The sequence below is a fragment of the Poecilia reticulata genome, chromosome 19 (assembly GCF_904066995.2).
Source record: "Poecilia reticulata chromosome 19, P_reticulata-male-v2, whole genome shotgun sequence".
NCBI classification, from domain to species: domain Eukaryota; kingdom Metazoa; phylum Chordata; class Actinopteri; order Cyprinodontiformes; family Poeciliidae; genus Poecilia; species Poecilia reticulata.
Window position 1 is genome coordinate 15,311,410 of NC_088848.1, and position 12,698 is coordinate 15,324,107.

The window sequence follows — 12,698 nt, forward strand, 5'->3', positions numbered from 1 at the left end:
ATACCAATAAGGCATCGTTTAAATGTTATAAATCCTAGTAATTCTGCAACCCTGCAATGTTTGTGTGAGAGATTATGCAATAAATGGATGGATGGATGGTTGGATGGATGGATGGATGGATGGATGGATGGATGGATGGATGGAATAAAATAATGTTGAATTTTGAAGTCATTGAGAGACAATTGAGAATACTGAGATTAAAACTCAGAATTATGAAGAAAGTCAGTTCAAATTATAAATTACACTCCAAAATTATAGAATGTAATAATCATAATTTTGAGTCAAAGTTATAATAATGATAATCAAAATAAAAATGATCAACCACTAAATCAAATTTGAATCTAAATTTTTCAATCATAACGAGTTTTAAAGTCGGTATTGTGAGGTACAGTCATTGTTTTAGTTTCAAAGTCAAATTTATGAGACAAAAAGGCAATAATTGTCAATTCCATGTCATATTTGTCAGATTCAATGTCATAATTTTGAGATTCAAAGTAACAGTCTCTGACTGACAACGTAAAAGGAAAGAAACATTGTGTAACTATGGAGTTTTGGTTCTCCATATGTAACAGCATTGCGTCATAGCTTTAATAATGCAGCATTTAGTGGGGAGAGTGCTACTGCCCCCTGGTGGTGCCTTTTCTGAATTAAACCTCCGAAACAAGAAATGGCCATCAAACACTTTACGCATGCGCTGTAGGCAGCGTTTTAAAACAAGTCTTGAGGAGGGAACATGAAGACACTCTGAAGTCTCACTCGAGTTTTGGTCGAGGTAAGCTTGAAACCCACCAGAACATGTTAATAAAAGCGGCTCTGGGTTAATGTTGTCTGCTACAACTTAGTCATAACACGCTGTTTGCCCCGCAGACACAATTTGTTCTGTAAAAGCAGCCGGCTAACATTAGCCAGCTAGCTGGCTGTTATTGTTTTTCATGAGAACCAAAATGGAGGAGCTTGGCTGCTGCTGCCTGTGTCCTACAGAGCCACTCCCGAGTCCTTGTTGGAAGCCCTTGTTTTAAAATGTCTGCCCTACTACAGAAATGGAAGGTTACATTCCTTCAAAGCTAAATATTTTGTTTCGGACTTACTGTATCGCAGACGTAACACAACTAAGCGTGAATTTGAAATCCGGGAAGAGATTTTTTTTTAAAGGATGCACTTTTTAATCTGTCACTATTCTTTAGCTGGAGATTTTCTTGTAATATGTATGTGTTTCCCTCCCGACTTTCATAAAGCAGGCCGTCTAGTTGACAAACAGCTGTATCTTGACTTCTGAATTTGCGTGCGTTTCTTTTTTTGCAGCTGTTGCGTCCAGATGGGAAGTCGGTGTGGGGCTGCAGGATGAGAAGTGGCCGTGATCGCCATGACTCTGAGATCCAAACAATTTCCACAACCGTGTTTCAAACGTAAGGCTGACACGGAAGACTTTGGAGTAAACAGCGTGGGTCCCGTGAGCATCAAGAACGAGCCCTGCGACTTTGCTATAGATGTTCAGAAAGTGCAACGAGGGGAGATCCCAAGCAGATCTAAGGACTTAGATCAGAGTTTCATGACAAGCAAAGTTGCCCTAGCTGCCACAGCTCCAGAAACGGTTCAGGGAGACAAACCGCTGGGGATAACGTCCCCTGTCAGACCAATGGGGGGTGAGGGAACCCCGGTGAAAGGTAAACCCCTCTCTGTTGACAACATGGATAATCCTCAGATGGCAGTGAACAATACTCCAAAGGATGCCGGTGCTGAGGATAGCACAAAAGGGGTTGTTCCCGGAGTTCTGGGCACCGCTTCTATTGAACTGTCCTCCGAAGGAAAGTGGAGGAACATCAGGAAGACCCCTGCAAGTCCGCATGCACAGGCGAACTGCCTCCGACAGATTCTCCTCCTGCAGCTGGACCTCATTGAACAGCAGCAGCAACAGCTGCAATCCAAGGACAAGGAGATCGATGAGCTCAAGGCCGATAAAGAGACAGTGTGTTTAATTTATTTAATTTAATTTTTTTCATTTTGAACCGCTTTGTTCTTTTAAGTTATATGTTTTCTTTTAAATTTTTCTATGCAGTTGCTCGCACGCATTGAGCGCATGGAGCGTCGCCTCCAGCTCACGAGGAAGGACACGCCGCGCGATAAGCGCCTTTTCCAGCCCCTGGAGCCGTGGACCCCCGACAAAGAAGACATGTGGGATCTGGACATAGAAGAGAGTCCACAGCCCAACGCGGCCACTCCCCTCCCGTTCAGCCGGGGAGGCAAAGGTCAAAAAAGGTAAAATAAGCAGCAGCAGACGCTGCTCATGTCATTAACACCTGGGTTGGATGTTTAAAAAAATTTGCTGGTCCGTTGCGCACACAGGAAAACTTGCTTCGGAGATGCAAAGGTTCAGAAATCCCGGGGTAAAAGTGCAAAGCTCAGCCCCCAGAAGTCTGAGACGGAGCCCGGCTCTCCCAACCAAAGAGAGCTGCGCAGTAAGGAAACCCCGGAGAAGTCTGTCCCAGCCAGGTCCGGCGCAGAAAGGGACGCTTTGCTCATCTGCAAAGATGAGCCCGAGCTGAGCTGCCAGATGGAGGATCTGCCCTTCATGTCAACCACAGAGATGTATCTGTGTTGCTGGAACCAACCTCCTCTGTCCCCTCTGCGTGAGACTTCCCCTAAAAAGGAGGAAGAGGTGGCCAGTGAGTGGACTCCTCATGTAGTACATGATATGCTGATTGTTTGTAAGCCTAACCTAAATCCCAACTTCAATCACTTTAGCAATCCACTCTGCTGAATTCACCGTCTATGAATAACTTCCTTCCCTTTTCTTTTTTTACTACCCTTCCACCGGTCAGTTCCTTCTTGGAGGGAAAACCACATAGAGCCTTTGGAGGAGGATGCCTGTAATATCCCAGAGGTGAGGAAAATTTAAAAAAAAAAGGAACCAATTTTTTTAAACCGTCCGGAAGCATTTCAGGTTCTAATGGAAATGTCTGAACTTGTGTTCACTTCAAGCCGCTGGACGACGGCACGTTTCTGAAACGCCATGCGAAGCTGGAGCTGGACGAGAAGAGGAGGAAAAGGTACAGCAATAGACTTATAATGCAGTTTGGTGTTTAGAGTTTAACCAAGGCAGAGTAGTGGAGTTAACACTAAGTTATGCAAAAAGAGAATGTTTTTTTTTTTTTTCAAATAAAGTGGATGTTCAGAAATCAAATTGAACTAAAACTGCAACCCAACATATTGCAAATGATTAATTATTGCAATATGCATAAAAAAAAACTATCCTGACACCTTGACTACACTTGGATTTGCCGTCGCTACAAACTGGTGTTGTTGTTTTTTACCTGATAACACTTTTAGGTAGAATTTTACAGTCATAATTCATTTTAAATGAATTATTGTAGCAATTAATACTCCCATTACAATATCCAGCAATATTGCCAGCACACACATTAAATATCCTGCAACCCTGATTTTTATATTAAAAAATAAGAAATTCAGCCAGCAAATCTCAATCTGTTTGAAAAACTTGAGAAAATCATGCATGGATGTGTTTTGTGTTGTAAACATGTAACTAAGGGGTCGATGTTTCAGTGGTCAGTGTGGCGAATCAGCAGATGGCTGTTTGGTTCAAATTTTCTTTTTAAATACGTTTACTTTTTAAAATCCAGCTGCGTCACAAATGTGACCTTTTGTGTGTTCAGGTCACTCCATCTCTAGAAACCAGGAAATAATAAGTTGTGTTTAACCTTCCTCCAGGAATTCTGAAAATATTTAACACTAAATTCAGTTATTTTTATTTCTGTATTTATTTCTTCAAGAATTTAGCTTAGGAAAATGATCACAAAAATTCAATTAACACTTGTTATATACACTGACGAACCAGTTGCTTAGTGTTCCTGGTATCTCATGTTTTTTTTTTTTGTTCGTTTGTTTTGTTTTTTAACTTGTCCTCCTGCAGTTTGCATGTTGAATTTTTCTCTTTAATGTTTTCAGATGGGACATCCAGCGAATCAGAGAGCAGCGCGTGTTCCAGCGTCTGCAGCAGCGCATGAACAGGAAGAAGACCGTCCAGGAGACCGAGCCCGAGCTGTCGTCCTTCTACCCCGAAACCGAAGACGGTACTACTGCAGGGTTTATTATGTAGTTTTGGGGAAAAAAAAAAAAAGAACTTGGGTACTGCAGGGAAAGTTTTTGAATTAATTTAAAATATTAATTGTAATTCTTCTCTCTCTTCCAGTTGAAGCTATAGTGATCACTCCGTTTTTGCCTGTGGTTGCATTTGGTCGGCCGCTGCCCAAACTCTCCCAGCAGTAAGTCTGCAGGTTTTGGTTTTTCTTTCTGTCACTTTGACTGTACATCTGTTTAAGAGATATGTTAAAAAGCTTGGATCAGATGGGAGTTTTTTTTTGTTTTTTTTAATGTAACCAACAGTAAGCAAACAGATTTTATAGTATGAGAAAATTATTTCTTCCTGGTTTAAAAGGTTTGAAACATTCAGAACTTGGGGAGATATTCACTCAGTGGATGAATGTTGAAATCCTAAATTATGAAGTCACCAAGTTGTATTTATTCCTGTGTGAAATACTGGTTAATCACCTGTTTTTCATAAAGTTAATTACTTTAACTGATTTCCTTTTACCTGAACAAGAAATGCCAAATGGTTTAACAACAAAAAGCTACTCTCACATGTCGAGCCGTTGGATTGACAGTTATTCGAATACATTTTTCCCTCCAGGAACTTCGAGTTGCCGTGGCTGGACGAGCGAAGCCGATGCCGCATCGAGGTGCCCAAGAAACACACGCCTCACCGAACCTGTCGGAAGTGAACGCCGGACCGCGACAACGGCAGAGTGGCTCCATGACTGAGTTTTAAAACGGCCTACAGTTCAGGGCGGGGCAGTCAGTTAGTCGGTGTGTGCAACTTGCTGTTGTTTTCAGTCTGTGGGGCTTGAAACCACAGACTGGTTTTCTCTCCTGTGGAAAACTGGGGGGAAGAAAAAAAAAACGAGGCAAGATTACAGTCAACTCGATTGTTCATCCAAGAGTTCAGAGCATGTTTTTTGTTCAAGCCGTGCCGTTAGAAATCAGTTTTCATCACTCAAAGTTGGCGTTTCAATCAGTTCTGATGCATATTGTTCTGGCAGGATGAGACGCCTCATCTTCAGCATGTTGGGGCGAAATATTTAGTCACGCAAAGAGGAGCTTAAACTCTGTATTACAAGCAATACAGCCACATAATTCTTGCTGTGAGTAGCTTTTCTCCATGCCTACGTGGGAAAAAAAAATAAAAAATTCGATTGTATTGTGTTGCTCTTATTGTTTGCACACAAATTTAATAAGATTTTGTCAATGTTAACTGTGATATGGGAGTTTTGAACAAGCATGACTACATATATAAAAAATAATATCAGTACTTGAGCCAGTTCAGTGCACGGAAACAGATCGTCCAGCTGAGAGGTTCGTTCACGTAAACGGAGGTGAGGAAATAGACGCACTTGGCTTTAAACTTAGGAATCTGTTCTCTGTTTTGTTCATTTTTCATGTGAGCTGCATGGACTGTTTACCTGTCGCAAAAACAAGATGGTAGCATGGCTTCAGCCCAAGATGGGAGAATCTTTACTTCTCATTGGGTTACTAAAACTACTAAACATATTAGTTATTTTCGGAAGCATGACGATGGAAAAGCAGAGGTTTTTTTTTTTCTGCTTTCACAGCTTCCGCTTTACAGGTGATTTCTTTCTTCTTCTTTTTTTCTATTCCCAAACCTTAAGACAAGCTCGCGTTCAGCAAACATTAGGCAGGTGATGTGTATGCGTTGCTCTCCTGAGTTCGGAGATGTTTTAGATGACTAAAAAAGCTTTCTGCTGTAGTTCTAGCGACCTGTACGCTTCTCAACGCGCTCTGCCCGCTTTCCTCTCTGAGCTCCTCACAATCACGGCGATGGATCTCTGCAGGCGTTCGCTCGACCTGTTCTGCGGTCTGCGCAGTTTGGAAATACAAAATGTTTTGTTTTGTTGTTTTTTTTCTTGTCACTGTACATAGCTTTCAGAAACAAATGTACATAAAACATGGCTGTTATTTTTTTATTATTTAATGTTGGAAGTGTTCAGTACATTCAATATTGTTCTATGATTGTATGTTGACAAATTGACAGTTTTGAAAATAATTTTTTTGGAATAAAATCAATGTCTATGACACACATTTGTCTTTTTCAATGTGTGTAGCATTTCATGATCCATTCCTGCCCATAAGTGGATACAAATTGTACATCTTTCGATCTCTTCCTGCCTGACCTTTAACCCTCGGGATTAAGGTTTAAAATGAGACGCCTATTGTGTCCCGTTTAAATTGGTTCTGATGAAGTTTTTGGTTCCTTCTGCCACATTCCTTCTTCCTTTCTAGTGCTTTGTCTTCATTATTTTTCCATCCATCCTTCATTTATTCATTCTTTGTGGTTTTTCTTCCCATTTTTTTTGTCATTATTTCTGTAGTTTTCTAGCAGCCACATTTGTCCACTTATCCTACATCTTTCTCATTATTATGCACACATCACACCAAAGGTAGGGAGTGGTTAATCTGTCATCTAAGCAATGCTGCTTTGATGCCGTTTATTTTCCACAGGCTTATCTGGCAGGCTATGACTCTTTGTCTACATCTGAAGGAAGTCGTCATCTAACAAAAAAGCACAAATTCAAGTCTTCCGTGCCTAAATGAAGGTTATAAAGATACGTAGAAGGTGATAGTTCCAGCTATGTTTGAATGCTGAATGCCCTGTTAAAAGGAAAATATACTCTACAACCAAAAAAAGCTAAAAATCTACAGCTTTGCATTAGTTTTTAAAGCATGTAAGTAAACTTTAAACAAGCACCGTTGAAGTCTGTCACTGGTTTATTTCCCTCTAATAGAAATGCGGCAAATGCATGTGTGGCGACTCAATAACAGCAAAAGGAAAAGCTATTTATGTGTCTTTGATCATCTATGCTTCGTGGAAGTATATTGGTAGATGTTAGAAATGTTATTTATCCCAGGATTATGAAACAATTGGGATCTACTGAACAATTAGGACCCATCAAATTATATAATTCTCCAATCTGCTTAGACGCCGAGAGCGTCCAAAATATATCAAATGATGATGTTTTACAAATGAAAACTGATCCATTCCCCCAGTCTTCTGGAAAAAAATGTTTATTGAATAAGCCAAAATTAAGATTTCTCAAAAAAAAAAAAAAAACACCACAAACTCCTTAACATTTTGCAATAAGGACACTGCTGACTTCACAAACGTCAGTAAAATAATCTCCAGGAGTGTTTTCCAGTCTTCCTTGTCAAATTTCAATAGTTATCATCATAATAAACCATATTTTCCACTAGAACCTTCCACATTTAAAGAGAATAAAAATGCTGACAATGTTTTAATATTGATGATAGAAAAAGAACGCCGAACCCACCTCATGTACAAAATGCGCCGACACTTCTAAATGTCAGTCATATAAAATTTTGCCTTCTTTAACATCTCTAGATTTTTTTGGTTTTCCTTGAATATTCTGTAATTAGTGTTGCTCTAAACCGTAAATACATCATGCTTTGAGAAGTTAGTATGTACAGACAACGTGTGTCATTTGGCAGAGTCTTAACTGAATCGAAGAGGACTTTCTAGACCTATGGAGGGTAACGACCCCCGTAATGATAAGATACATAGCACAAAGTAAATGAAGACACCTCAAACAGAAAGCCATACACCTTATAGAACAGCTTGCTCGCTGTTAACAGTCGGCCACTTGTGCCTCCAAAAGAATCTAGACGCAGAGATTCGAGTGCGTTTGTATTGGTGACCCTTGCCAAAGTGCGCTTCTCTGACAGTTCTCGCGCATTCAGTCTCTCCGCAGGTTATTCAGACGCTCCTCCAGGTCCGCGTCCGCGTCGGCCAAGGCGGCCTGGGGCTCGGCCTTCTTCCCGCCGGCCACGGAGAGGCTCCCCCCGGTGCTGGGAAGATCTGCAACAAAAACGCAGAGGGGGTTCAGCAAAAATGCTGAGGAGGAGAATGCGTCGAGAAACGCGAGCTGCTGAAGATCGGAGGGCTTTCCTTACTTGACAGCTCGTCGGACAGGTTGAGACCGAGCTCATCCAGCACTTGGGAGACGATGGCGTCGCTGCATGAGAAGAACGCGTCAACAAACACGATATTCGCTGCGTTCTTAGACAGAGAGACTTTTTGTTCCATTGCCCCTTATTTCTGGCCTTACGCTAAGCTGACTAGCTGCTGGAAAGTTTCATATCCCTCACAAATAAGGACAATCCTTAAAAATGTAATGTTTAAAGTCTTCACTTTTGACATCGCTTCGTTTACCTCTCCTCTTCATCGTCCTCATCCCCCATGGCGTCATCGATGGCGTCGTTCATCATCTCCTCCTTCATGTCCATCATCTCGCTCTGTTTCTCAAACTCCATCATGATCTTCTGAATCTGAGGGAGCTTCAGCTGTGGGAATGTGGTGGTTGGGGGGGAATGACATCATCAGAACAGGAAGGAGTGTTGTTAACTTCCGTCACAGAGAGCGTGGCGCACAGACCTGTCTGTTCATGGTGGCCATGGCCTTGGTGACGCCTTTCATCGCCTGTGCCATGCTGTTGTTGGACTTGAGCGTCTGGATCTTTAGGCTGACGGCCTGAATGTTGGCTTTCATCATGATGAACTTCTTGACGTAGCGCCGCGTGCGAACCAAATCTTTCGCCATGATCTTTACTGCGTCCTGCAGAGATCGAGACAACACAAAATAATTCCTTATGAAACAGAGATATCCGTTTTTGTTCTCTTTTTTTATATAAATTTATCCGTCGCAGCATGTCCTAACCTTTATCTGGTTGTTGTTAAACTCTAAAAGTGTGTCATGTTGTTAGTTAATGTGTTTATTGGCCAACAAATAGCTGGGAGTTTTTAGTTTTCTCAGTATTTGCGCTGCCAGTCACCGATACTGGTGAACTGGTGCATCTCTGCTTCCTTTTAGCTCACCATTTGTCCCTGTTTGGCCATCTTCTTTATGTCAGCGATGATCTTCTTCTCCTGCTGCTCCAGCTTCATTCGCTCTCGGTCCAGATCCCTCATGGCCCGGTTGAGCGCCCTCTGGTTCTGCCTCAGCATCTCCTCCGGTGTCTTCCTCTTCCCAAACAGGAACTCCATCTGTGTAAGGAAAGCAAAGTCAAAAAATATTCTACAAACAAAACAAAAAACAAAAATTAAGTTTAAAAAAAAAAAGAAAGAAAGAAAGATGAGTGAAACATGTTCATTAATACTGAGCGGAGCCATGAGGTTGTTTTCATTAATGCAGTTACTACTGTAATGATACCTTAAGAGGTGAATGAGGCATTTGGAGAGGATAATATTATAAAATGATAAACAATTCCTACAATGTTTGTGACGGTGTATGTGACTTTATACTCACTTCAATGTTTTTGTTACAATATCAAGGTCCAAGATAAAAATGAGGCAAAATATAAAATAGAAATCCTTCAAAAAATGCAAAATGGGAAGGAAAAAACATTTGACTAATATAAACAGATGTTTGAGTCTGCAAAGCAAAAAGGTATTCCAACAGATCAATAACTTGTAAAATAATTGTTCATGTATGTGGTCATTTCAAAAACTATAATAAATAAAAATAATTAATGAATGAGATAATTAATATTCATTTAAGTGTGTAAATTATTATTACATACAAATTATAAAATGTCTCAGCAACCCAACCCAATGACACTGATAAAATTCAAAACAGGATCATGAGATAATGTAATTAAATTGTTCAGATAATTGTGTATGTATATTTGAACAAATTAATTATTAATTATTAATTAATACGGAATTCAAGCATTTTAGAAAATTACCGAAGGCTTAAAATAATTACAGATAAATGTATCTATTTATGGTATGCATTTCAAACTGAATCTAAAACACCACATGTATAAATACTTACTTACCAACTTATTTGATAAATTATGGGACTACAGTCGGGATAAGATCACATTTCTTTTTACACAATCGGGTGGAAAATTAAGTGAAACTTAAAAGTAGTCTGGAATGCGCTGAGTCACTCATCACTTGACCGATGACATCATTACAACCAGATAAAAGTCTCTGTGGGCCAGGTTTTATTTGTTGTTCAGCCACAAGTCTGCACTATAGAGCAGAGAACAAGATGTCCTGACAAAAGAAAGATTCATTGTATGTTGATGTGCTGTGAACCTACAGATTAACTATGACTGTGTCCCAACAAAATAACTGTATCATGTTATCCAGCAAAGTGTCAAAAGATATTTAACCTTACGCACACAGAGAAGCTGCTGGTAGCTGGCCAATTATAGCTTTGCACTTTTTATATATATATAAACATATTCCCTAACAGATAAATTTGTCTTTATTGTAGGACAGTTTTCAGCCCCCTGGTTGAATGTGCAGCAACAGGTGAGGGAGGGGCAGTGCATCTTCACTCTGTGCTCTAGAGACAGCCAGTGAAAATTCACTCAAGCAGCTTCTTTGACATCTCGCTAAACGGACTTTAAACCAAATCAACAGTAAGACAGAAATGTTCAGTAGCTATGAAGAAGAGTAAAAACTACTATGAGTAGTAAATTAAAGCATTTTCTCTTCTGAGGTGAGCAAATTTATGAATTTGTGTATTTACTGTAAAGAAAAGCCACTTTCAACAGTCTTACATTGTTCTGGTCTCCAAAATGACAAGATAACACGTTAATAATCGAAATTAGTTTTTAAACTGTGATTAAACTTTCAGATGTAGGTGAGATAAAAATATTTTTAGAGAGATCTGACTGAAACACAAAAATGTGACACTTTCCATCCTTTTGCCAGAAAAAAACAATACAGACATATTTAACGAAACCTGATGTATCATCTAACTATTAGGTCAGTTCGGCATCTGTACAAGTAGTTACATAAAAAAAGGGGGATTTCCATCTGAACATGAGCTGTTCACCATAAAAGCATCTCGTTTCAAGCGTCTTTAAATGATTTCCGACATGTTGTTCTTTTATGTTTACTATATTAGTAAGATTAAATCCTGGGTTGTAGATCTTTCAGCTGTTAGTTATGTGACCAAAAAGGCCTAAAGTCAGGTTTGAGCCCCGTTTGACTCGGTTCTGTTCCTGTCTAACCTGACACACCGAACCCACCGAAGCCGAGACTAAGTCACACTTACCATAGACCACAGTTTTCCTCAAAGACAGAAGAAAAACGGCGCCCAGTAGCTCTTCTCTGACTTCAAATCGACTCAAAGTTAAACGCTTATTTGTTTTCCTTCCAATGCTTCCGTGTTGCTACAGTTGCCCTTCCGGGAAGTGACGTAGCCACGGGAACAACGAAGAAGACGTCAGTTTTGCCGTTTCGTCATACGAGTCAAGTTAATCAAATTGCCGGAAGTTGATAGAAATAACTTTTAAAATACAAGTGTGGATTTAAACACACCCAAAAGAAAAATCCAGAGCTAAAAATTACAGTAACAGTAACAGATATGGTTTTGCGCGTTCTAGTTGATGTTGTTTTAAATAACAAATGTACAATGGCAGTAATAAAACACAGCTGGGTAATAAAGTTTGAATTTCCACAATAGAATTTCACAGTTAGTATAATTTAATAAACAAATATAACAATAATAAAAAAGCAAAGCTAATTCTGCAGGTATACTTAAGAGCCGATGACATCACAAGAAGCACAATGATTTGAAGTCAAGCAATAAGGATACAGAAAGTTGAAAGGTAAAAATCTTTACACACTTAAAAATGTGTCATAATGTAATGTGCAAAAAGTTGTAACAAAGCAACTACAAAAGAAAAACAAACAAAACAAAAAACAACTAAAATGTACAGAATAAAATGGCATTCATACATAGTGTAGCCATAAATTAGAAGTAAACAAATTAATAAAATTGCACTTGTTTTTTTTTTTACATGGTCCAGTTTAAAGAGGTGAGGTTTTAATTACAGTTATAAAACTGTTGTAAAATTGGTGCGTGACCTCGGGACGTGACCTGAGGTCACCAGCTCAAACACTTGTTGTCCTGGATGGTTGTTTGATGCTGCTACCCTTGGATCACACATACCATATAATAACAGGCTCATAATATATTATTACCTAATAATTGATACTTGTAAACATCTCTTATTCGCAAAGTTGATTTAAAAATTAAACAAATGAGGAACAAAAAATATAGCATAAAAGAGAATAAAATGGACATCCCAAAGGTATAAAGACAATATAATTAATTGATGAATTCATTATTTAATCATTTATTAATTATTTGTCCTTTCATCTGTGTTAAGAAGAGCAGTTTTTCTACGTTTTCATCCAATGTATAGCATTTTTTTATCTTAAAACTACTGACCCTCATTTATTTTTTTTATAATTTATTAACTAGTTGGTGTTGTGTTTTATCACTGATTTACGTTTCACCTTGGGTAGTTGGAATGAGTTTGCTATTTGTGTGTATCCATTCATCCATCCATCCATCCATTTTCTTGCACCCTTTTTCCCTCAGTGGGGTCGGGAGGGGTGCTGGTGCCTATCTCCAGCCAACGTTTCGGGCGAGAGGCGGGGTACACCCTGGACAGGTCGCCAGTCTGTCGCAGGGCAACACAGAGACACACAGGACACACAACCATGCACACACACACTCACACCTAGGGGCAATTTGGAGAGGCCAATTAACCTGACAGTCATGTTTT

General features: G+C 39.5%; 2 protein-coding genes across 3 annotated transcripts; one reads left to right on the forward strand and one right to left on the reverse strand.

The window, feature by feature from the left end:
* Positions 1–641: 641 nt before the first annotated feature.
* On the forward strand, positions 642–6,169 carry msl1b (MSL complex subunit 1b). 2 transcript variants are annotated; one of them, XM_008437445.2, is made up of 9 exons: positions 642–772; positions 1,303–1,966; positions 2,057–2,256; positions 2,344–2,705; positions 2,820–2,881; positions 2,980–3,047; positions 3,964–4,088; positions 4,208–4,280; positions 4,706–6,169. In XM_008437445.2, exons 2-9 carry the CDS (start codon positions 1,364–1,366, stop codon positions 4,794–4,796), a joined length of 1,584 nt encoding a protein of 527 aa, XP_008435667.2. In that variant the 5' UTR covers positions 642–772; positions 1,303–1,363; the 3' UTR covers positions 4,797–6,169. The 2 variants fall into 2 exon arrangements, with proteins under 2 accessions (XP_008435667.2, XP_008435668.2); XM_008437446.2 differs by having other exon boundaries at positions 643–772; positions 2,344–2,663.
* A 968-nt stretch (positions 6,170–7,137) lies between these two features.
* chmp2a (charged multivesicular body protein 2A) lies at positions 7,138–11,335 on the reverse strand. The gene is made up of 6 exons (XM_008437447.3): positions 11,177–11,335; positions 8,980–9,147; positions 8,540–8,719; positions 8,318–8,448; positions 8,059–8,120; positions 7,138–7,963 (listed from the first exon to the last, which is right to left on the reverse strand). Exons 1-6 carry the CDS (start codon positions 11,177–11,179, stop codon positions 7,842–7,844), a joined length of 666 nt encoding a protein of 221 aa, XP_008435669.1. The 5' UTR covers positions 11,180–11,335; the 3' UTR covers positions 7,138–7,841.
* Positions 11,336–12,698: the final 1,363 nt, after the last annotated feature.

What these genes read in the sequence shown, in the direction of transcription:
- msl1b (XM_008437445.2), top strand. Translation starts at nt 1,364, where the DNA reads ATGACTCTGAGATCCAAACAATTTCCACAACCGTGTTTCAAACGTAAG. An exon ending in GACGAGAAGAGGAGGAAAAG is followed by an intron (nt 3,048 to 3,963) that starts GTACAGCAATAG and finishes TAATGTTTTCAG; the next exon opens with ATGGGACATCCAGCGAATCA. An exon ending in CTACCCCGAAACCGAAGACG is followed by an intron (nt 4,089 to 4,207) that starts GTACTACTGCAG and finishes TCTCTCTTCCAG; the next exon opens with TTGAAGCTATAGTGATCACT.
- chmp2a (XM_008437447.3), bottom strand. An exon ending in TGGCCAAACAGGGACAAATG is followed by an intron (nt 8,720 to 8,979) that starts GTGAGCTAAAAG and finishes CGATCTCTGCAG; the next exon opens with GACGCAGTAAAGATCATGGC. An exon ending in TGGCCACCATGAACAGACAG is followed by an intron (nt 8,449 to 8,539) that starts GTCTGTGCGCCA and finishes ACATTCCCACAG; the next exon opens with CTGAAGCTCCCTCAGATTCA.